Here is a 24,015-nt window from a genome sequence, read left to right as displayed (position 1 = left end):
CCTCTCCAGCTCCTGGAATTCTGGGAAGGGGATCTGGTGCTCAGCGTTGCCAAGCTCGTGCCTGCGGGACTCCATGTTTGCCACGCCTTTGAAGGTAGGTGCCTGGTCCTTGGCCAACCGCAGTGACAGGGGACCCCTGGGAGCTGGGCTGGCAGCCTCCCCCCGTCTGCCCCCACCCCTTAACTGGAGCCAGGCGTCCCCCAGAAAGAGTGTAGGGTGACTGAAGGGGCTGCCTTAGCACGGCAGAGGGGCCCACGGCCTGGGGGCCTGCGAGGCCAGAGGGCCCACCCTCTTCTCCCAGGCAGCCCTTGTTCCTCCACTCTCTGGCTGCCCTCCCTGCCACCCCACTTGGTGACTCAGGAGAGTGGAGGCTTAATTCCTGCCTTCCTGTTGCATGAGCAGTCATGTGGCATGGTCATGTGGCAAATGCCCCTTTGGGAGAGATCTCGCCCAGCACCCTCCTCTGTGGCCCCTATCAGCCCTCACCTGGTGCTAGAGTTGAGAGCGGGTTGTAGAGCCCCCCGAACGTGCTTCCCTTTCCTGCTGCTTGTGGGGGAGAGGCGCCCTGGGTCCTTCCATCCTGCCCTGGCCCTCCTGCAGCTGGGCACAAGCTCGGGTCTCTGCCCTTCCCGCTGCCCTTCCTCCGAAAGCTTTGTTTTTCCGATCCATCTCTACTCCTCGAGCCCGCTCTCAGTGGGATCCGCTGTAAATCTGCCTCCCGGCACTGGCGGGGGTTCACAAGCGGGCGGCCGCAGAGTGCAGCTCTGTCTCCTGTCTCGGTCAGCTCTTAGCCAGGCTGCACCCTGAGCTGCTACACCCCCCAGAGCTGAGGGCGGGCGTCTCGGCCTTGTGTTCCTGGACGCCTGCCGCTGTCCTGGGAACCCTCAGCAGCCAGCTGGGACAGACTCGTTCTGAGACCAAGGGGAGCTTGAACCCCGCTCCTTCTTCCTGAGGAGTAAAGCAGGTTCTTGCAGTGGGCCCCCTGTGTCAAATAGGGAGGGCACAAATGCTCTGCAGAGGGGTCGAGTGCGTGCATTTTCCATGATGGTGACTGTGGTTCACTGGTGATCCCATCTTTGTAGGAGATGAACTGACATTGCATGAAATTGAAATGACCGATGGGGAAGACATCTTTGTGTGGAATGGGATGGAGGTAAAAAATACTTCAGGAACTCTTTCTTACGATTTTACAAATTTAATGTAATTGCAATAAGATAAGCTGCTAACGGTGTCGAGAATTGTTGTGATGGTACAAGGAGGAGGAGAAGTGAGGGGACCAGGAAAAGCCATGAGCAACCTTGGCGGTCAGACCACTCGATTGCATGGAGGGCTGCGGTTCTCGTTAACTTGTCAGAGCCGGGACTTGAAAATGATTTGGCTGCAAAATCCTATTTTGTGATGATAGCTTTTCATTTGTTAAGCTTGAAATGCCAGTTCCTTTATCGGGGCTTTCTGGAGCACCCGCCTTGTTCCTGGTGCTGTATCAGGCTCTGTGAGGGCCCCCAGAGGAGTAGGAGACTAGCCTCATTGGGGGGATAAGACACGGGGAGGCACGGAAGCCCCCCCCTCCCGGGGCAGTTCATCCTGTGCCCGAGGGACTGCCCAGGCAGTAAGTGCGTGTGATTAGTGTCTGGGCTAAGGCCAGTGATGGAGCAAAGCCTCTTAGCAGAAGTGGGACTGAGCCTGGGCCCTCACACACGGGACGAGTTTGGGTAGCAGGGAAGTGAGCACATTCAGGCTGAGGCCGCGTCTCACCGAAGTCTCTCAGGAGCAGAGGGCCCAGAAGCCCGGTCCTGCTAGAGGGGACGTCACAGACGGAAGGTTGGAAAAATAGTTGAGAAGAGCGGAGTCCTTCGTGGATGAGCTTGGGCTCAGCCCAGCAGGAAAGGGGGGAGGCTTTGAAAGCTTCCGGGCGGGGACATGACGTGGGAGCAGGGTGCATTCTAGGAAGAATAATCCATCAGCCGGGAGGTCCAGGATCAATTGAAGGGGAGAGATTGGCTGTATGGAGGCTAGGGAGGAGAGGTTCATTGCCTTCATTTTCACAGAGGAGGCCAGACAAGGATGAAAAAGAAAGGATTGGTATGAGAGAGGTTTCTAAGGCATGATCTGTTGACCTCCTGTTATCCCCGAGACAAATGAGTAACGGTTTCTTTGCTTGGGAATTATTGGAGACTATTATCGTGCTCCCAGATTTTGATTGTATTTGACTTGATTTGATCAGTTAGGCCCTGACTGTCCTCCATCTTTACATTGCTTTGCAGGTTGGTGGGGTCAGGATTCCAACCGGCGATGACTCCATTCCCATCCTTTTGACTATTCTTCAACTCACAAATAACAATGTGGGAGAAAAGGGGCAGTCGTTTATAGAAAGACGCCAAGTGTTTCCCTCGAATGCTAAAGTGAGCACCCTATTCACAGTCTTAGCGTTCCCTGTTGGCCTCGTCCTGGTAAACATTACAGGCTCTCGGGTTCTTGAGTTAGAGAACTGGACAGTCATTCCCAAGGAGAACCTGGAACAGACATTCAAAGACCATGGCCTTCAAGATGGCAGCTCCGTGTGGATATTAAACTCCAACAGCTGTGACCAAAGGTAACGAACCCAAATCTCTGGAATAACAGATCTGGTTTTTCCTTACAAATTGGAGATGGAAACCCAGAGAAACTAATTGTAGAAAGTGGAAACTTGGGTGAGGAAACTGCAGTGTTTCCTGGGACAGCAGTGCCCTCTGGTGGGGTTCCTCCCCAACCTTGTGCTAGTCCTTTTGAGTCTGTGATGTCCTTCTAGTCTCTTGGGGTAGAACAATATCATGTAAACAAGGGGCGTGCTCTTTCCTGAATGATACTTTTCTAACAAGAAATGATAAGTTTTCTAACAATGGGCTGAGTTATTTCTCAGAAGCTTTAATCCAGTGGACTTGAGGCGCTTCGGGACTGCCATTAATGTGGCTTTTGAGGGAGAACTGTAGCAGACATTCATTTTTTGTCTGGCATTTTGCTGTATGACAGAAGGGATTCAAGGTTGTGACCATACAATGGCCGTTGTGGCTGCGGTCATCCATAAAGCAAAGACAGCTTCAGGGTTAGCCTTTGGTCCTGTACTTTACATTCTACTTCCACGTTGATATTAAAAATCACTGTTTTTGGACCATCAATAAACAATAAACATTAACTGTAGGGACTCCAAATGGAATTGCTTTGTTTGAAGACAAGTATTGTCTGATCAGAATTTCTGAAGATGTTCTGTTTAAAGTAGTTAATCACTCTAATATAGTCTTTTTTTTTTTTTTTTATGATCTTTTGCATTTACAACACCTAAATTTCCCCAAATCCTCCTGTCTATTTCCCAGAGTCATCCCATAGAATGGGAACTTTTTTAAATGAAAAAGAGGAAGAGAAAAAAAATCAGCAAAACTGATTTCTAATATACTAGTATACTAGTAAAATATGAAAACACAAAGTATTCCACACTTAGGACTTTAGGATTTGGGGGAGGTGTCTTCTCATCTCTTTTGTTACTTCTCTTCTTTGAAGTTCATGCTTCTCATCTCTACCAGCCATTGAAAATCTTGGTGGCTGTTGTCTACATACCCCTCTCACCTTCCCCCAGCCAAGTCACTCCCTTTCCTTCCTTAATGAGTTCAGTACCTGACTTGCAGTTTTTATCTCTTTCTCAACTCTTACCCTTATTTTCAGGAAGTATTGATTCTCTTTCAAACTCTCTAATCACTCAATTCTTCAGTCTACTCATTTCTGAAGAGCTCCTTCTCCACCCACCCTCAGCCACACACAAAGGTGATCATATCCTTGATCTTGTCATCCCCAGGAAGTGTACATGTTTGAGAATTCCCAGGTTGGGAATTAGGTTGACCCTAATCCATTGACTTTTCACCTTTCCCTCATCATCCTCAGTGTGATCTCCAATTCCTTGATCCTTTGGTTTTCTCCAACCCATCTTCCCTGCACTTGCCATTCTTTTTCTCTTCCCCCATCTTGACTTTTTGATGCACTAATTTAACTCTACCCTGTCCTTTTCTCTTGAATCCTTAATCCTCTCTTCATATCACTGACTATGCCCACTCAGCCTTGGATCACTTCCATCATCATTCACCTTTGCACCTACAAGCCTGCCCCTGAGAGAAAATCATATAACTGTTCTGGGTGGTCCACTACATATGATGTTATTTAAGCTCAACTGCACCCTCAGTGCTGCTAGGCAATCCTCGATATCTCCCTTTGCTGCCATCACTTTTTATTCTTTTGTTCTCTTAACCCTGACTTCTGACACCATCATTGCATACAATCTCCAGATTGACCCGTGATCCCTTAGCCAAGTCCAGTGTCCTTTTCTCAGGCCTCATTCTCTTGGCCTCTTGGCCACTTGGGACACTGCAGGTCATTCTCTTCTCTAAGTTTTTGAGTCATGAGTCTCTCCTGGTTCTCTTCCTCCCTCACTGACAGCTCCTTCTCTGTCTCCTTGGTTGACTCTTCCTCCAGGTCATGCCCTTCAACCCCCATGACTCTACTCCCTCCCTGCTCCCTCATGGGGACATTTCCTTGTCTCCCATGGATTTCAAGGCCATCTCTGCTGTCCCAGACTCTGTGCTGACCCCCAAACTTGCCTCTCTAGCTGCCCTTCAGACATGGCAGACTGGATGTCCAGGAGGCGTCTTCAACTCAATGTGTGAAAAACAAAACTCTGGATCTTTTCTCCTGAATTCTGCCCTCTTTCTTCTCTTCTCTCTTATTGTAGAGGACACCCTCATTCTCCCCGGCCCTCAGGCTCCCAGCTCAGGAGTCGTCCTGGACTCCTCACTCTCACTCCCTCTGTAACATTTCTTACAGATGTCACCTCTGTAACATCTCTTGTCAGTTTCATCTCTGCAACATTTCTTATTGATTTCGTCTCTGTGACATCTCAGTTCCTCTCTGTAACATTTGATTCCACTTCTGCAACATTGCATATTGATTTCACTTCTACATTTCCTGCAGATGTCACCTCTGTAACATTTCTTATTGATTTCGTCTCTGTGACATCTCAGTTTTTCTCTGTAACATTTGATTCCACTTCTGCAACATTTATTGATTTCACTTGTACATTTCTTGCAGATGTCACCTCTGTAACATTTCTTGTTGATTTCGCTTCTGTGACATCTCTTGTCAGTTTCACCTCTGCAACATTTTTTGAAGATGTCACCCCTCTAACATCTCATGTTGGTTTGCCTCTAACATTTCTTGTCCTTTTCACCTCTACAACATTTCCTGTTGATTTCACCTCTCCAACATTTCTTGTTGATTTCACCTCCGTAACATCTCTCATCAGTTTTTGCCTCTGCAGTATTTCTTGTTGATTTCACCTCTAACATTTCTCCTCTGTTTCACTTCTGAGCACCTTGTGTAGATTTCACCTTTACAGCATTTGTGGAATATACCACCCTCTTCTGCCTTGTGACACTGTCCCCCTACTGGTACAGGCCCTTATTGCCTCACATCTGGGCTATTACAGTAGCTGATGATGTGGAAGGATGTGTGTGGGGGGGGCATTACCTACCTCAAGGTTCTTCCCATTTCAGCCCATCTTCCATTCAGCCACCAAAATGATTTTCCTCAAGTACAAGTCTGACTACGTTACCCCCTACTCAGTAAACTCCATTGACTCCCTATGGCCTCCAGGATGAAATACAAAAAACTCTGTCTGGCCTTCAAAACCCTTCATCACCCAGCTTCCTCTTCCTTTGCAGTCTCGGTTAGGAGACACTATTAAATGTTCTGGCTCTGGTTTTTCCAACAATTTGTTCAGTTCTATATTTTCCCCATTTCCATTTAATAGTCTCTAAAAGTGGATTAAATCATTTCCTTGCTTATCTTTTCTTGGTCGTATTTCTTGGTCCTTTTTGTGTTTCTGTTGTTTGAGTGATTGCTGATGTAACTGCCTCCATCTGTTTTTGTTTTTGTTTTTTAACATAGAAATGCTGCAGTGTTTGTGATTGGTGCTGATGTTATAAATTGGTACGATCAGTTTGCCTTGTAACTTGAACCCCTTTGCTTTTGTGAATATGTTCTATTCATTTCTATAGTTTGCTGGCAGGTAGAGAAGGGTTTTGTGCTACTGAATTCTTTTTTCCATTATATTTAAAAGACTTTCTCCCGACCTCTTGTAGACCTTGTTTGCTCTTGGAATCAGTGCATTTAACCCCTCTGTGCTTTAGAGTTGCAGCTCAGGATTTTTTGCCTGGAGGCCACCTGTGTATTCCTTGGGTTAGTGCTTTGCTTTCTCTGTTCAGGATATTTTCTTGAGGACCTTATTTCTTATGGTATTGAGGCTTTTGACTTGTCATGTTTTTCTGAAAGATCATGAGTTTGTCATTCCTCTGTAGCCCAAATCCCTCATTCTGCAGAGTGTGCAGAGAGAACATGGGCCCTCTTTTTTTTTCTTTTCTTCCAGAGGGCCCTGCCCTTCAGGATAATCACATTCCCCATTAGTTCTTACATTGTCTCATTCCCAGGCTGGGCTCAAGATTTCTGCATTAAAGCACAACAGTTTTGCCAATTTGTTCCCTTGGAGTGTCTTTTGAGATTCAGATTTTTCTGAATTTGAAAGTACCTGACTATAGTTTGAATAACCCTCCTTTGAGGTCCTCTTAAGAGGACCTTACTGTCCCCTGCGCCACCAAGGTTGGGCCTGTAGTGACTGAGAGACATTTGCAGTGGTTTGGAGACCTCCAGTGGTCACCTCCCAGTACTGTGGATTTATCTGCTGGTGCTCTGGATTTTTGAATGCATTTTCTTCCTCCTTAGTTCTGTAGTGACTGCCTACTTTCTGTCGCTTTCCCCTTTGATGGTAGACTTTTGGATGATAGGCTTGAAAGCTATTTTAGTCTCTTTCTTCATGAGGGATTTACTCCTCATTGGCCTGAGGTGGTGGGGACAACTGACTGACCCCAGCTGGCTGCCAATCGCCCTTCCTTTAAGCCTGGTATGACAGTTCTCCAAGCTCACATGACTCTGGCTCATGATTCTCTAATTCTCTGACTGAGTATAGTTGCCCGAGGCCCAGGGCAGACCTACCTCCCCACACCTCCCCTTTCATCCCCAGTGACTGGACAGATAGATTTTAGAGCCACCTGTGGTGGCCACTGCCGAGTACATCCCAGACCCCAGATTGGTGCCACCCTGTTAAACTCTGGGCCTGCTGGCAAGGTCAGAATGTGCCGGATGAGAGAATTATTAAACTTCTTGGCGTATTGGCCTGTGGGGAGAAGCCCATCATTCTTGTGGGGAGTTTTTGAGAGCTGATGGAGACTCATCCTATTTCTTCATACTTCTGATAACCTGACTTGGAAGTTCCCAATATTAAAATTCTCACGATTAGGGAAACCAGGCAACTGTGGGAGGCTGTAGCTTATTGGAATGATGGCTCAGTCATTCGTTGATTTCAGTCAGTGCTGGGCAGAGAAGACATGAGCCCAAATGCATCCATACAGAGTATTTTGCAGGGTTGTGGAGAGAACCTGCAGATAGAGGAGGATCAGGATAGACTTCATGTAGAAGGTGAATTTGAGCTGAACCTTGAAGAAGCTGCATCCCTAAGGGTCATAGGTAAAGAGGGAGAGCTTTCCTGGCATGGAAAAGCCTGGAGATGCTCTGGAAAAATGTGGAGATGGGAGATAGGCGTTTGTGTCTGAGCAGCAGCAGAGAGGCCAGTCTATCTAAAACCCAGAGGGCAGAAACGGGGCTCAGGCCAGTGGGAGCTGGACTCTGAAGGGCTTTAGGAGCCATGAATGGGTCTTCTTGGCTTGGGGGGTGGCCAGGTGAGATGCAAGAAAAGCTACATAAGGAGAGGTTGCTGAGGTAATGTAGTGGGTGTTTGAGGAGACAGTGAGAGGACAAAACTTGGCAGTGGACAGGATCAAGAGGTTGGGGTGATGAAGGTGGAGTCAGAGGGGACCTGAAGTGGCTCAGGTCGTTTCTGGGGGGAAGGAAAAGATGGAGGCGTCTGCAGCAGCAAGGACGTTGGAAGAAGAGCCTTGGCTTTTGGACGGACTGAGCTGACCTTGGGTTGAAATGTTCCAGAGTGTCGTGGGACTGGAGATCAGGGCAGTCTGGGCCTTCATGTGTCTGTCTGAGAGTCATGTCCAGAGGGTTCTCTGGCAAGGCCGTGGGAATTAATGAGATCGCCCGGAACAGAGCCTCGGGGGACACCCACTTGTGGGGTCGGACACGGGCGATAACCTGATGCTGGGGCAGACAGGGCCTGGGGAGCCTTTCTGAGTGAGGGGGTCAGCAATGTCAGGCGCTAAGGAGCAGGATGAGGGTGGAATAGAAAGTGCCGATTTCCATTGGTATTTTGCAGAGCAGTTTAAGTTCAGTGACACGGTCAGAGATTGAGAAGTGAGTGAATGGAGGAGATGAGGTGGAAGTGGGAGAGTAGATGGCTATTCCCAAGTGTTTGACTATGAAAGGGAAGAGAGCTGCAGGACACAGCTTGGGGAAGAGCTGGCAGATAGGGGAGATGCTTGGGCATGTTGGGCAACAACTAAAGGAGTCTGATTTCTTTCAAACAGGCAAATGGGATTCTGGTTTGTAGACAAAGAGATGTCATTTCACAGGGCATTGAACATAAAAAAGTGACACGTAGATGTGAGGTAGAGAAAGATGGGGAAGTGGAGGCTGTGGGCACGCTTGGGAGGCTCTCCATGGAGCTTCTGGGAGACAGCCGGGGTCTCTGAGCCGTCGAGTCATAGAAGCATGAAGACACCCTCTCTGTGGGGATGCTTATTTCCCTTTGGAAAGGACGAGTCATCTCCCTTTCTTTTGACTAAAGCTGATGCTTGTGGGAAGGTGGTGAGCTCATTTTTAGTAGGTCTTTTAGAGTTCCATGTGTAGAGTTTGAGAGATGTCGGTCATCCCCGAGCCAGTCTCGATGTTCGGGGTCGCAGTGAAAATGAAAGCATCACTTTGTGAGTCTCTCTCCTTGCCCGCAGCTTGGTGATGCCCGGAGGCAGACGGATGAATTCTCTGAGCAACTTCAATTGGATGCAGGTTAAAAATCTGTGCCAAGCAGATTCCGAGGAGGAGCAAGTGAAAGTTTCTGCGACAATTGAAACAGTGAGTGCGAAGGAGTTTGGGGTTGGAGCCTGCGAGACAGCTGGCCAGGGCCTGTCTCCCCATTTTAGGCAGTGATAGGGCTGGGCTGCCCAGCGAACGGCTGAGGGGGGAGAGAACCCCATCTTTGAGCGTGGGCTGCCTCTGTGGCTGGATTCAGCCCGTCTTATAAGGCAAACCAAATTGTTTCCCCGTATTAGTTCTTAGAATTCTACCAAAAATATTTGTCCCCTAATTTTCAGACTCTAAAAACCAGAGTTTGGGAGTTTCCAGGTCTCTTAGAGTTTTTCATTCATCTGATATTAACAAACTGAGGTTGTGACTTTTAATGTGTCCTCTCCGCTTGGTTTCTTGGATTTAGGGGGGAAAAGTGAACTCAAACTTTGAGACCTATTGAGAGCAAGTCCCTCTGTAAGGCCTCATGAAGTAGGTGGTCTGGTTTTCCTTTTCGGATTAACTCTGACACGTGTCCCCCCAAATCCTTGTGAAATCAATCCTTGGATGAAAAAATTCTCAGAAAACCTTGGATTTGACCAGGATTCGTGCAGAATAGCGAATCTCCTGATAGCTTGTTTCGCCAGAGTCCTTCCCATGCAGTGGGGGCTTATTTGTATGAGCCCCATCAGTCAAACAGAGTCCCAGAGGGAGCCCGTGAGCTGCTGTGAATCTTCTCTCTCCCCCCAGTTAAAATTTAGGTTTTTTTATTTCCCAGTTTACAAGTCTGTTTCCTCTTGTTTGTAGTCATAAAAACTTGGAACATTTTTTTCATTAGTGTTCTGCCTTTTGGGTCAACACTGTTCCTTAATCCTTCATCCCAGGGAGCTTCTTAGTGGGCTCGGAATGCTGGCCCAGGGGGGTGGAAGATTAGGTTTGGCGAAGCCTGGCTTTCCAGAAGCGAGCTCCCAGAGGTGGGATCACGTGGTAGCTGCCAGGAATTGCAGCGTCTTTATCGCTGGGCCGACGGCCATGGCCGGGCCCTCCCTCCACGTGCGCCGCTCCTCCCCTTGGCCCGTGGGGCCTGAGTGTCCTTTAGTGCCGGGCTGCCTGGCAATGACCGGTCAGCCATCGCTGGTTTTTTCTGTCTCAGACGCTGTTGGACATCAGAATCAAGGCCATCAAGGAGCTGGGCCTGCAGGAGGAGTTGGGTAAGTGGCGTTTTGGGTGTGGGTGTTTCAGGAAGGAGCGTGGGCTCTGACCAATGCAGGAGAGGCAAGTAAAATGGAGCGAAGGCCTGGGGGTGATCTGGGAAAAGGAGGCCCGAACTTTAAGTAAATCATTGGCGTCTCCAAAGGTGTGGACAAGGGCAGCCCTTGGGGGCAGTCTGGGGTCTTCTGTGCCTGCCCGAGGGGCTCTCTGGTCCTCACATGTTGGGGTGGCCGCCTGGGCCAGCCCTCTGACCTGCGCTTTCCTGCTTTCCAGTTCACAACAGCTGCTTGAGGCTGATCGACAGGAACGGGCAGCTTCTTTTTCCAGGTAGGTGCTTCTTGATTGCCCCGCCCGCATGGAAGGTTGGAGGTGTGGGCACTTGGGAGCTTGGAGGCTGGTTTGGCCAAGACTCTCTGGGCTGCCAAGTCCGGCCCCTTTTTATAGACCAGGAGACTGGGGCACACACCTGTGCACACACTAGTGCAGACCCTCCCGGGCACACACTCGTGCAGACCCTTCCAGGCACACACTCGTGCAGACTCTCCCATGCACACCTGCCTGCCCCCCCGCACACAGGGTCCCTCATTTCTTTCTGGGCTGTAGCTTCTGAGCCTTTCTGGCTTCTTCCCCCCCTTTTTCTCTGCCTTCACTTGGTCTAGACCCTCAGATTCCCATTAGAGGATAAGGAAGTTGCCTCTTTAGTCTGGCTCCATCGTGACCATTCTGGACAAAGGTGCCCCCTGCCTCTGCTTGCCGGGTTAAGGGGCTCCCAAGCACGGGCAGGCCATTCCACTTCCTGATAGGTCAAGGCCCAGACCAGTCTGGTCCTCCTGCTCATGACAGAATTGTGGGACACAGGAGGTGTGGCCCTTCCCCCCATGTCCCCACCCCCTGAGTCTTCCAACTGTCCTTACCCTCTCTCCTGCCTGAGGTCATCATCCTGGAGGCGGGTTATGTGCCAAGCAGCTCCTTCCTAGAGCATTTGGTTGTCTGTCAAGAGGGAGACCGTTCTTTGGGCAGCCAAGGCGGCCGCTCGGGGGGCTGTGCCCAGTACTGCCCATCCTGGCGGCGGAGCGTCCTCGAGGAGTCCCAGACTCCGGCCGGCTCTCTGGGCCCGCTGACCTTCCAGCTCGGATGCGGGAGTCCTGAGCGGGGCCCGCGGTCGGGCTGGTCCCGCTCACCGAGTCCCTCCGTGTTCTTGACAGTGCCCGAGCATTACACCGTGGCCGAGGCAGAGATGGAGATGGGCAGTCTGTTGGGACTCTGTCGGGGCAAAGCTCCAACGTCCTCACAGGTAACACCTCTGGGGGCTTCCTCAGACCGACATGGGGCATTGCCCAGAGGTCCCAACCGGGGGGTTGTGTGTGTGTGTGTGATTTTGTATGGATAGGTGTGTGTGTGTGTGTGTTTGTATGTGTGTGAGTGTGTGTGACAGGCTGGAGGGGAGGCTCCCCCAGCCTGGGGACCCCTGAGGCCTTCCTGGGAGTGTCTCCCTCCATCTGTCCTGGGGAACCGTGGCAGTCTGAGCTTGCAGCGGACCATGTTGTGGCTGCGTCTGGTGTCGCCTGGTCTGGGTCAGCTCCAGGACGGGGTGGCCCAAACCACCGGCGCTATCTTGGGATCCCGGAGTGCCCAGATAACCTGCAGGGCTTGTTCAGGGATGGCCGGGGGGTGGCGGTGACAGGCGAGAGAAGGAACCGGGACGTGAGCTCCCTGGGGGTGGGGACGGAGGAGGCCGGGTGGGGCCTGGTGCTTCCCTCAGCTGGGCTTGTCGGCCTTTTCCAGCTGTTCCTGTTTTTCACCGTGGGCTCCGACTTTGAGTCGGGCCTCATGATGGAGATCATTGTGGAGTCGACAATCTCTGTGAGAGAAGTAAGTGTCCGAGCCCCGCCCCGAGGAGGCCCTCTGTGCCCGGGAGACCTTTGCCCAGCGGGAGGTGTCTGGGGCAGAGGCCCGAGGTGAGGGGGAGGGAGGTCCGAGGATGTGGGCCGGGGCTCCTGCCCGACTTTGTACCCACGGGGAGATGGGCCCGTCCCCAGTGGAGCCGACTAACCGGGAGCATCACCGATCTGTGTCTTTTTTCAGTGTTTGAAGGGGATGCTGGAGAAAGCCGGTCTGCAAGGTCAGTGACTGTGGGATGGCGCGCGCCATGGGGCACAGCCTTTTGCTTGCTCTCATTCCTTGTGACAAATCCCTGGGGTTTGGGCCCCGTTTGCTGTGCTCTTGGCAGGCAGTACAGCTCCCTCTTGTTTGGGTCCTTGAAGACCAAAGGCTTCTCAAAGGCACCCGGGAGACAGACAGTATTTGGGGAGAAGGGGGTTCTGATGCCATTCCTGCACAGTGAGGAAGTGGGGAGAGCAGTTTTGGTCTGAGGGTGGGCCAGGGACTGGGGGAGAGAGCGGGGCCCAGGGAGGGGCCGCCGGCGACCTGCGGATCGCATCTTGGAGATGTCGCTGTGCATCGGGGGGGTCACTTGGCTGCATCTCGTCCCGGCACCTGCCCAGGGTGGGCTGGCTTTCCCCTCTGGGGGATTGTGGGTGGCCTGCTGTGAGCAGCTTTTCTTCCTGTTGTACAGTCTTCGGTGACCTCCTTGACTCTTGTTCTTCAAAGCTCCTCAATGATTATATGTTGCAGCCTGCTTATGCCCCCCAGGGTCAGGCCCTCTGAGTGACCCTCAGTTCTAGTTCTCGAGTTCTGTCCTTGAGGGGCAGTTCAGGGCTCGCGGTCTGTCCTTGGAAGTTAAGCATGACCCACTTAATTCCCCTTCCTGTGGCAGCTGCTATGAAGCTACCAATGGGGCCTCTCTGTGGCGGTCCTGTGGAAGGTGTCCCACGAGGGCAGGGCTCAGTGGCCCCTGGTGCTCCTCCTCTTCCTCCTGTGCTTCTCCGCGCAGATTCAGGGCCTCCTGCTCTTTTCAATGACTGTCCCAGGGTCTCTTGCCTCTCCTGTCACTCCCAGCAGCATTTCTCCCATCTGGTGCTTGGGGGGGTGGATTCAGCCCTGGACCCCCTCCCAGGAGTTTCATGTCTGTCCTTGTGGCCTCCCAGTCATGGAAGCCTATTCTGAGAGAAGGAAGCGAGCCTCGAGGGAGCTGGGGCCAGGCTGGCGTGGGGCACTTGGTGCTGAACGCTCGGAAGCCTTTAATCCCTTAATCACACCGGGTCCAGAACGTCCTTTTTTGCTTGCTTGGTTCTTGCCGTCCCACAGTCATTAATTTCCTTTTGCCTCAGCCTCATTTTGAGTGTGTGATTTTCTTCAGTTCCTGTTTGTGTCTCTCTTTCCATTGGTTCCTCCAACTTTTGAAGGCGATTTTTCCTTCAGGGGATTTTCTTGCCTTTGACCAGTTGTATTTTTGAGGGATTGCCTTCCTTTTCCAAGCTGTTGATTCTCGCTTGCACACCTCTCGTTTTTTTCCTTAGTTTTTCTTCTGCCTCCCTTATTTGGCTCCTGAAGTCTTCTGTGAGCACTTCCCAGAAGCCTCTTTGGTCTTGAGACCGATTTATGTCACTCTTTGAGATTTCCTCTGTGGATGTTCTGCCCTTGTCTGAGTTGGTGTTTGGGTCTGGCCCGTCGCCGTGGTAGCGTTCTAATGTCAAGATTCTTCCGGCACAGCTCGGAGCCCTGGCTGGGAGCACAGGGCCCTGGGTGTTGGGCGGTCTGCTCATAGCGGGGGGTTCCTTGGCCACTTTCCAGGAAGATCTTGGTTTCCCAGAACTGGCCTTCGGAGGTGGGACTGGAGGCTGCCCCAGCGCTCTGCTCCACCACTGGGCCAGAAATGAGGGTCTCCAATGCTGATCTGCTGTGCTTAAGACCCTCTCACCGGCTTTCCTGGAGTCTGCCTGAGCTGGACTGAGCGTCCCCACCCCAGTGAGACTGACCTTCCTGAAGTCCTTCTGTAAGGACTCTGTCTTGAGCTGGAGGGCGGTTTCAGTCCGTCAGACTCTGTTGAGATGTTTGCCTAAAGGTGGTTTTCAAGGGAAACTTGAAGAGCTCGAGCAGCTTCCTGGCTTCTCTGCACCATCTTCTCCAGAATTAAAGGCAAGATCATCAGTTTTGATGCATCTGAAGCCTCTCTCCAGTCCCTCAAAAAGATGCAAGTGGGGCCTCCCGTTCTCTGAGCCTTTTGGGGTTTGTCACAGTGACAGAAGCCTGGCCTGGCGACTGACTGGTGCCTGAGCCCTGGGGCTCTGGGGCACTTGCCCCTTTAGCTGAGGCCACAGGGCCTGCTTGGTCATTTTGGAGACATCCTCGCAGATTCAGACAGGTGGATGCTGAAAGCAGCGTGGAGTCACATGGATCCTCACGGTGCCGTCCTCCCCCTCAGCAGGGCTCCTCTCCTTCAGGCTGCAAATTTATTTGTTCCTTGGGCGGACCTGCCTGATGCCTTTACAAATCCACCACTTGTCTTGGGGATTTGCCTTCAGTTCCTTCCAGCCGCTCTTCAAGCCTATAAAGAGCTCTCTTCATCCATGAAGTCTTTGTGCACCTGCTAGAGTTTCTTGGCTTTTGTTATTAGGCTCTTTCCCTCCCCCAGTTACATGTGAAAACAACATTTTTGGGGGGATTATAGGTGTATATTCATTTTTTACATATTTCCTTTTGGATCCTGTTGAGAGAAATCAGAGCAAAAGGGAAAAATCACGAAAGAAATAAAAAATACAAGAAAAAGAGAAAAAAAGGGAACATAGCATGTGTTGATTTATCTTTAGTTTCTATAGTTCTCCCTCTAGATGCGGATGGCCTTTTTCATCCAAAGTCTATTGGGATAGCCTTGCATCACAGAACCACTGAGAAAAACCAAGTCTTCTGTAGTTGATCATCGCACGTTCTTGCTGTTGCCGTGTATAATGAGCTCCTGATCCTGCTTCTTTCACTCAGCACCAGTTCCTGTCAGTCTCTCTGGCCTCTCTGAAATCTTCCTGCTGGTCGTTTCTTACAGAACAACAATATTCCATAACATTCATATACCAGAACCAATCCAGCCTTTCCCCAGCTGATTGGCAGCCGCTCAGTTTCCATTTTCTGGCCACCACAAAAGAGCTGCCACAAACACTTGTGTATGTGTGGCTCCTTTTCCCTCTTTTGTGCTCTCTTGGGGCTCTTGTAGAAAGGGCTTTTGGTCATGGTCTTCCCCCCAGGCTTCCATTCACTTCTTTGGCACACACTCTGTCCCAGATGCTGAGGATCCAGGGGCGCTAAGGAGGGGAGTTAGTGTGCATACAGCAAAGTGAATATAAACGTGACCGGGGTAAGTGGGCGCACCAGGAACTGAGGGTCAGCTTCAGCCTTTATTAGGAAGTTTCACTCGGACGTAATGGAGTGCTGGGAAGTACGTCCAGGGAAGGACTGTGTACTTAGCCCGCCATGTTGGAGTGGAGCCAATGGTGAAGGGCTTTAAATACCCGCCACGGAGTCCGTAGTCTTCCCCCTAAGGTGAGAGGGAGGGTAACCCTTGTCCAGGCCCACACAGGGTGGTGGGTAAAGAAGCAGAGGACGAATGCAGGAGTCTCTGGGGAGATTTAGCGGCTGATTGGGTGTGAGGTGTCGGGGAGAAGAAAGAGGCCGCAGACCTTGTGGGACCTGGAGCCCCAGAGAAATGGGGCTGTCACCAACAGAACGGAGAAGGGAGGAGGGGAAGAGTTTTGTTTTGGACAAGAGGGCCTTTGGGGGCAGCCATTTGGAGATGTCCAGGAGGCAGCTGGTGACGAGAGACTTGGATGCAGGAGGAAAGTGGGAGTCGTATTTATGAATAGGAGGTTCCGTGGGTGGTGGTTGAAGTTATGGGAGCTTGTGGAGTTTTGAGAGAGTCATAGTGCGAGAGTGAGGGAGTCGGGGCAGATCTTGGGGTGGTCCTGCATGTAAGAGCTGAGACACGGACGAAGGATCAGCCTGTTGAGGACCAGGATTCCGCCGTGGAAATAAAGGAGGAGGCACTAGTCAGGACCAGCCTTCTTTGCCTCTCTGAAGGTCCAGGCCCTGTTGTGGGCCCTTCCCAGAATCTTCCTTTTAAATGCATTGAGCGTGTGCGATTGCAGAGGATACCACTGGTATTGAAATAGGATCTTGTATTTATTTTACACAGGCCAGGGGCACCTGGGGGCATGAGCAGGAGGTGGGGGCGGGAAGCAGGGACAGGTGCCAGGGAGATTTCACAAAGGATGAAGACCCAGCAGGAGATGGGGCCAGGAAAGGCTGGAATCGAGCTTCCTTGTGGCCCGGTGTATCAGGAGATGGAAGTTTGTGGTGATAGGCCAGAGGAAAGGGAGGGTAATGCAGCCTATAAACTGGGCTGGGTGGGCATCGGTGAGCAGGAATTCCATCCTGACCGAGGCGTGGGCCGGGCTGTCCACGGATGGCTCAGTCATCCCCCAGACCCGTGCTGTTCCTCCTGTTGCAGTCAGAATGGCCTGTTACAGTCTGGCCCACCAGCTTTTGAAGGAGATTGTTGTAATGGCCGGTTCAGGGTTAGTGGGGGGCGGGGGGCGGCAGGGTCTGCTTTGCTAAGTTGGGAGAGCCTCCATTCTGCATCTGTCCATGTGGCTGCCATCCCCGAGGCCCCCACATCTTGGGGCTGGGGCTGGGTGCTCCCCACATCCCCATCTGCGTGAGGGGTTTCTCCTTCCATCGATCCTTCTCCCCCATCTGGTCTCTGCATTATATTATAATGACAATAGCCAATGTCTCCCCGCTGTCTTGAGACATGATCTCCTTTGATCTTCTTTGTTTTTCACAGCTGCCTTGTAAGGTAAGTCTCTGGGACATCTTTTACTGACCCTCAGGGAGTGTCCGCCGCTATCCCAGTACATGGGGGAGACTTGATCGGGAAGGCAGGTTCAGACAATAGAGTGTAAGCTCTGCGAGGGCAGGGATTGATGCTTGTGGGCCCGTAGTCCCTCCGAGCCCTGGACCCTTCTCCATGAGATGTGTCCAGTTCTGGCCAGAGGTGGCCTTGGGTCCCACCTTTCCATATCTTGCTGTGCAATCTTTTTGCTTCCCTCTGCCATTTGTGGTTTTGGTTGGGGCTCTTTTCTTGGTCTTGTTTCCTAGAAATCCCATTTCCTTTCTGATTGGTGGCTTCTCCCAGCATTAGATCCGCACCTTTCTTTGGTGTGTGGAGGTTTTTCTCCTCATACCCCAGTGGCCAAGGACACGTACACTGTTCCCAGTTCTTGGGACAGAGATTCCGTCCCTGGCCACGAGCTTACTGCGACTGGTTTAACTGCAGCCCCCAGATCCAAGTCCTGTGCTTAGACCATCTCAATCAGTGCTCACGCCCCAACTTTGCCTCCCACTTCAGAGCGTCTCTCCCCCTTTTCGAGCTTACTGCCTTTGATTGTCGGGGAGCAGGTTCCTCAAAGATCCCAGTGGCGACCGAAGCTTCTCCTGGCAGTTGGCTGAGACTCTCGGCCCGGCCCGGCCTCGGCCACGTCGCCCCCTTCCCCGCCTTTTTGTCCCACCTCCTTTCTTACCTCTGGTCTGCCCCAGTGATTTTGCAGACCTTCATCATTTGTTTATTTGCTTCAAATTCATCCTTTTTACAGCATGCAGCAGCTCATAGGGCATTTGGTCGGAGGCTTGAAACTACAGTGGCAAATAGAGCCACCTTGGCCCCCTGAAGGGGGGTGATTAAGTACTGGGAGGACGCAGGGGATGCTTGCGCCCGCTCGCTCACAGTGGAGGAGGCGCTGTGCTCGCCAAGGGCGGGCGCGTCCATCGGCGCACCAGCCGGCGCCCTCGGCCCCTCCTCCCTCACACGTTGCCCTGTGGGCGCTGCTTGTGATCCAGACAAATGTTGCCTCTTGAGGAACGTCCTTGTGACTTATGAGTCTTGAGAATTCCTTCATCCAGATTTTTATTTCATCATAGGTGACTCATGGCATTTGCGAAAAATGGATTGGTGCTTTGAAGCTGGAGAGCCTTTAAGTGAGGAAGTAAGCCTTTTTTCCTAATTTTTATTTCCCCAAATGGTTCACTCTGTCTTGTATTCCCTGCTACAAGTGTAGACTTGCCCTCCCCACGAGCAGGGGCCGTTGTGCTAGCGTTGGGGGTGGTCTTTAGCAGGCTGGAGCTGTCCTCGCGGCTCTGTCGCTCACCAGCCGGCTGATGGCCCGTGATGTCGTAAAATTATATTTTGAAGTTAATGACACTAAGTAAACTTAGTGACTTCTGTGTGCTTTACATTTACCAAACTGACCTCTATGGCTCCTTCTGTCTTTCAGATTTGGGGGGGCCATGGTTTTAGAGATCCTTAAGAACAGGGGAACTTTTAAGAAATCTGGAAACTGCAAGGTCTAGAGAGTTCCAAAGCGCTTGTGGTTACAAGTATCAGTGAGCAGCTCAGTTAGGCCCTAATCCATCCTTTAGGCCCTCTCAGTCTTCCTTTAGCCGTGGAGAGCACGTTTTGGTATTCTGTAGACAGAGGTGGCGTCCACAGACCGAGAAAGGCGGGTAGCAGGAGGCAGGAGACACTTGGGCCTTTGATGGAGGTGGGGGGCAAGGGAAAGAGCATTTAGTAGGCTCCTCCTGTGTGGTGGGCACTGTGGTAAGTGCTTCACAGATTATTTCATGTGGCCATTGATGAGCTGGCGGAACGAATGCATGGTCATTCTCTGAATTGTCTCTGCATTGTCTGAAGCCCAGATGCTCGATCCTGGAGCGTGATAAGCATCCTCCAGCTACTTCCAGGAGAGGTCATTCCATCTAGCCGACCACTCTGGATACTTGGGTCTCCTTGGGGCACCTCAAGAAATGACCTTGATGCACTCGATTGAAGATAATTCTCTGTATCATTCGGCCCATATTAGGGCCCTGAACCCTAAAGATGTCAGAGAGTTTCCACTCTCCCCTGCCTTTCCCTGTCCATCTTCTGCTTTGCTCATCCTGCTAGTCCAGTCTGCTGAAGGTGACCTATTGAGAGGGAAACAAGCTCTTGAAATAACCAGCGCTCAAGCAGCTTACCTGGGCTTTGTCTGATAAGAGCGCAGAGCTCTCTCTGAAGTAGAGCCACCTTGGCCCCTGTTCCCTCGAGTAGCAGAGAGACCTTGTTCTAAGGCTGCTCTGCCAGGACCCCGCAGCCATATTGTAGAGCTCCTTTGTGCCGGCTTGGGGAGATGGAAAACACCAGGCCTTGGGCGTCCCCTGCATGTTGGTGATCCCTGTGTCTCTCTGCTGTCCCGTCTTCTCTCTGAGCTTTTGCCCCCAATGTCTAGCTGTCACCTGAAGCTCAGGCCATGGAAAACTGGACTTATCTGTTCCCACTTTGCAACAAACAAAAAATCAGCCTGACACCCGTCCTCCATTCCTGTCTTTCCAATTTGTACCAGAGGCACGAGGCTCTGGCCAAACCGTTTCAGTCACTTTTGACTCTTCCTTTTTTCCTCCCCCACGTGAGCCTGCCTTACCTCATTTCCTTTTCATTTTTTCCCATAAAATCTTCCTCTCAGCAAGACTCTCCTCCTTTGCTCATCATTACCAGCCCCCATTGCCTCACCCACCCAGACCACTGCAGGCTCTCGTCGCTGCCTTGAGCTGCTCCTGTAGCTAATCCATTCTCTGGACAACAGAGGAATCTTCTTTAAACTCTATTTGCAAAGGTCTTATTGATGGCTGGCTTATAAACTCTTGTACTTGGCTTCTGAAATCCCAGACTCCTCCAGCTTCCTGACGAGTCCTCCCGGCCCTCAGCATGGGTTCTCGGCCCTAGTGATCCCGCAAATGGAGCACTCCTTGTCTTTACTCGTGTGCTTCCCTCACCTCAGAGCCTTCTCTCTGGCCAGGATCCCCATAGTTCAGCTCTTTCAGCCCTGCCCACAGCCCCTCTGATCTCTTGTTTGAAGCCTCCGGGCTCCCTTTCCTTCCTCTTCACAGCCCTGCCCGACAGCGTGTGGCTCCTTGTTGCATGCCGCTCTCACATCTGGGGACCTTGTCTCCTTAACTAGAGTGTAAGCTCCTTGAGGGCAGGGCCTCTTGCTGAGATTTTTCCAAGGGTACAGTTCTGACCCCTTCCCCTCTGCCCCCGATCCCCCTGGGTAATTGACTGTTGGTTAGTTTTACTGAATGGTGTCAATAATGCAAGTAGCTAACCCGGATCTTCTCTACCCTAGAACGCTTCCCTGAGTGAGCTTATGATCACCAGTGGAGACACTCTGATCTTGTCTGAAGGAAAGCTCCCCCCCAAGGTAAGGGGATAAATTTGAAAAGCTCGATTCACATACTTCTGCACTCATTCCTCACTCATTTACTCCTTCATTTACTCTTTCATGCATTCCTTAATTCACTCACTCCTTCGCTCATTTATTCCTCTCCTGTTCCTTCCCTTGCTCCCTCCTTCACTCATTCCTCACTCCTTCATTTATTCCTTTACTCATTCACTCCTTCACTTATTGCTTCACTCACTCATTCCTTTCCTCTCCTCTCCTGTTCCTTCCCTTGCTCCCTCCTTCACTCCCTTCTTCACTCATTCAGTCCTTCGTTTATTCCTTCACTCACTGATTCCTTCATTCAATCATTGCTTCACTCACTCCTTCACTCACTCCTCCCCTTGCTCCCTCCCACATTCAATCGAATCAGGAATCCCTGCGCTGTGGAATGCCCCGGAGGGCTTGGGGACCGCTGGGAGGACCCCGGCGCGGCCCCAGCCTCGGTGCCCGATCCCATCGGAGTTCGCTTCCACTGTAATAGTTCGGAAATCGGTCTCACTCTGCAGGGCTTTCTAAAAGTGCCTGTCTGGTGGTACCGGCCATCAGCTCCCTCGGGCTGGCAGGAGAATCCCCAGAACCAGGTGAACCACATCACTCACCAGGTGGAGGCTTTGAGAACCATTCCCGAAGGAGGGGGTAAGTCTCCCCAAGGAGATTGGGAAGGCCAGGCTGGCCATTTCCCCAAAAGGTGAATGAGCCATGCTTGGAGGGCTCCACAGGCCTGTCATTTAGAACCCATTGAGGAAATCCTCGCTCTGGCTGGGGGGTGGGCGGGGGCTCCAGGTGATATTTATAGGAAGACGTTCCCAAAGTGCCTTCCCGCTGGGGGCCCAGCAGAACGCCTCGGAGCTTGGTTCCAAGATGGGTCATTGGTGCCACTTATGAGACTGGGACGGTGGGGGGCCGACCAGCGTGGTGTTCTGGGTCCCATCCAAGAAGGGGGCCCCTGGCCCTCTGAAGCCTTCTGATGCTCTTGCAGGCTTTCAGGCACTTGTGTTGGGGAGGGTCTCGTCCTAGCCCTTTCCACTTTCTGGAGCCAAGGAGGAAGACGAGGGGGTTCCCCTTTGCTGCCCTTAGCCGAGGCTCAGCCCCCCGCTTCCTGCATTTCTCCCTTTTGGCCGGGGTCTCAGGGGCCACGTTGGCGGGGCCACCTTAGGCAGCACACTTGCTCAAAGCCCCATCGGTGGGGCAGCGATCAAGACGGGGCCGGAACCAGTCGGATGGGCTTAAAAAGCAAACCTTAGAGCTGTTCTTGTCAGGTGGTTTTCAGGGGACCGACCAGGAGGCCGGTAGATAAGGCAGCGTGTCTGCAGGGGGCGTGCGGGGCCAGGGCGCAGACTTGGGGGAAGGTGGCTGGCAAAGGCGATGTGGGCCGGGAGCAGTGTCTCCCAAGCAGGGAACCTCCTCTGCCCGCTTTGGAAGCACTCGGGCGTCAGTGTGAATCCTCCTTTTCCTTGGGGAAGCTGTTTTCCCTTTCGGTTATTGTGATTGGGACAAAGGTGTCAGACTCCCCTCCTACCGATGGCGGGAAACGCGGCCCGAAGCGCTGCGGCTGCCCGTGAGCTGTCGGTTTTCTGTTGTTCAGATCTGCATGGAGATATTCCGATTGTGGTCCAGCCGGAGATTCCGTTTACTTTCATGGGGGACGTTGAGATCTCCGAAGAAGCTTCTGTGGCGGATCTCAAGACCCAGGTCAGGCTTCTTGCTCAGCATGTTTCCGAGGTGCTTTGGCCTCTGGTCCCTCCCAATCTTGACCCCGAGATGGGCCGCAAGCAGGCACTTTCCTGCCGTGTGGTTCCTTTGGCGCGCATCCTGGGGCCCTTCCGTCCAACCCGGGGCCTTGGTCCCTGGCGGGATGTCGGCAGCAGATCCCGGCCAGAACGGCGCTCTCTGTAGGCCATTTGGAAGCCCTCTCCCTCCTTTCTGACCCGTGGTTCTTGGTTTATCAAGGGCTGATGGTGGCTGTTCATACCCAGCTCCTCCATGAGCCCGTGGCCATCCAGCCTTTTCTCAGAGCCCTGCCCCCACGCTGGCTCACAGGAAGTCTCTCCTTGTTAAGCTCAGATCTGGGCCTCTGTCCTGCCCACCTTTGCCCCTAGTGTGTCCCTGCTCCCGGGGCAGCCCCTGCGGGGTGTGAGACTCCTTGGCGGCCTTCCCTGGCCGGCCGCCTCCTTATGGGGTCCCTGGATCCTTCCTCCTGGAGGGCCTGGCTCCTTGCTCACTTCATCGCCTTGGGGGGGGGGGGGTCTGCAGCTCTCCGTCGTCCCCAGCTCTGTTTTAGACAAATGGCTCCTGCCGTCTCAGCCCTGGCTTGTTCTTTTGGGGAATTGGGAGTTGCATTAATTGCCTGTCAGTCCCTGTGGCTCTTCCTCCGATCAGACTGGGCGTCCTCGGCCATGGGGCCGACAGTAGTTGGGTCCCTGCGGTCAGGAGGCCGGACTGGGCAGCTGGAGGAGCCCCTATCTCGAGAGGAGAGCATGGTTCGTCGAGGGCCAGATGTCCTCAGGAGCCGGCTCTTATTGCCGTGGGCCACCACCTGCAAGCCTGGCGCTAGGACAGGGAAGCCACGGCCAGCATGGGCTGCTTCCTCCCAGAAGAAGTGAAATCCCTGGGCGCCAGGGACAGAAGGGGGAGCTGGGCCCCGGGGGAGGGAGCGGCCCCTTGGCAGCCCGGGGTCCTGGCGGGGACAGCACCTGGTCCAGAATGGGCGGGGGTGACTCACTTGGAGCCCCCAGAAACCAGTCTCAGAAACGGCAGCAGGAGCAGTAGATGAGATTTGCAAAAAGTGGGGGGAAGGGGGGGAACCTTCAGGCCACCCCCCCGCGCGGCTCCGTCGTGGGTAAATGCGCTTGGTGGAGGGGGCAGCTTTGTGACGGCCCGGGCCGGTGCTGTCTCCCCTGCAGGCCATGATGCTGCCGTCCTTCCTGGAGTTCAGTTTTCCGTCGGCCGACTTCCTCAGAGCCTGGACCATGGAAAGTAAGCGTCCAGGCAGGCTTTTACGAAACAACCAGCAACAACTCAAGTAGGTTTCTAGTTGAACCCTCCACCTTCAGTCTGTTGCAACACTGCAGAGCTGGATTGTGAGATGGATTGATGGCGAGATAAATCAGTCAGGCAACTCTTAGCAGGGAGCCCGCGGCGGCGTCTGTGAGTCCCGCGCCCAGTTTGGGCACAGCCGGGCTTGGCCGCGCCGCTCGCCCCGTCTGAGGCCCGTGTGACCTGCGTGGGGGCCGTGGGGGACGGCAGCTTTTACGCGTGTTAGGTCAGCAACGAGGAAAGCGGAAGTGCGGTCTCAGTGAGTCATGTGATCTCTCTCTCTCCCCCCCCCCCTCTTCCCTCTCTCACTTCTCTCCCTCCACCTTCCCTCCTTCCTTCCCTCTCTCTTTCTCCCCAGGGATTACAAAGTGGGAGGAAGGACTCAGATCTGTGTGGAGCCCCTCCAGAAGGCAGAGAACTTGGGGTAAGAGCTCGGCGCCTGGAGCAGCTGGCTGGTCTTGCTCTCGTTGGCTTTTCCTCTCCCTCTCTCGGCTGAGCTTTCTTTCACAGCAGGACCATGGCGGGGATG

The 24,015-nt window shown here is 52.6% G+C and overlaps 1 protein-coding gene across 1 annotated transcript in view; it reads left to right on the top strand.

Annotated features, from left to right (window-relative positions):
* USP40 (ubiquitin specific peptidase 40) overlaps nt 1-24,015 on the top strand; it is a 45,308-nt gene that overhangs the window by 17,178 nt on the left and 4,115 nt on the right. The window contains exons 14-28 of the mRNA XM_031968778.1: nt 10-94; nt 1,083-1,153; nt 2,265-2,593; nt 8,985-9,108; nt 10,193-10,250; nt 10,525-10,578; nt 11,457-11,545; nt 12,037-12,123; nt 12,337-12,373; nt 18,118-18,182; nt 20,355-20,429; nt 20,957-21,086; nt 22,036-22,142; nt 23,354-23,472; nt 23,845-23,910. Of these exons, the coding sequence (XP_031824638.1) occupies nt 10-94; nt 1,083-1,153; nt 2,265-2,593; nt 8,985-9,108; nt 10,193-10,250; nt 10,525-10,578; nt 11,457-11,545; nt 12,037-12,123; nt 12,337-12,373; nt 18,118-18,182; nt 20,355-20,429; nt 20,957-21,086; nt 22,036-22,142; nt 23,354-23,472; nt 23,845-23,910 (1,496 nt within the window). The remainder of the gene's footprint in view (nt 1-9; nt 95-1,082; nt 1,154-2,264; nt 2,594-8,984; nt 9,109-10,192; nt 10,251-10,524; nt 10,579-11,456; nt 11,546-12,036; nt 12,124-12,336; nt 12,374-18,117; nt 18,183-20,354; nt 20,430-20,956; nt 21,087-22,035; nt 22,143-23,353; nt 23,473-23,844; nt 23,911-24,015) is intronic.

Source organism: Sarcophilus harrisii, chromosome 4, assembly GCF_902635505.1.
Source record: "Sarcophilus harrisii chromosome 4, mSarHar1.11, whole genome shotgun sequence".
Taxonomy (NCBI): Eukaryota; Metazoa; Chordata; class Mammalia; order Dasyuromorphia; family Dasyuridae; genus Sarcophilus; species Sarcophilus harrisii.
This window is presented reverse-complemented; position numbering and strand designations above follow the sequence as displayed.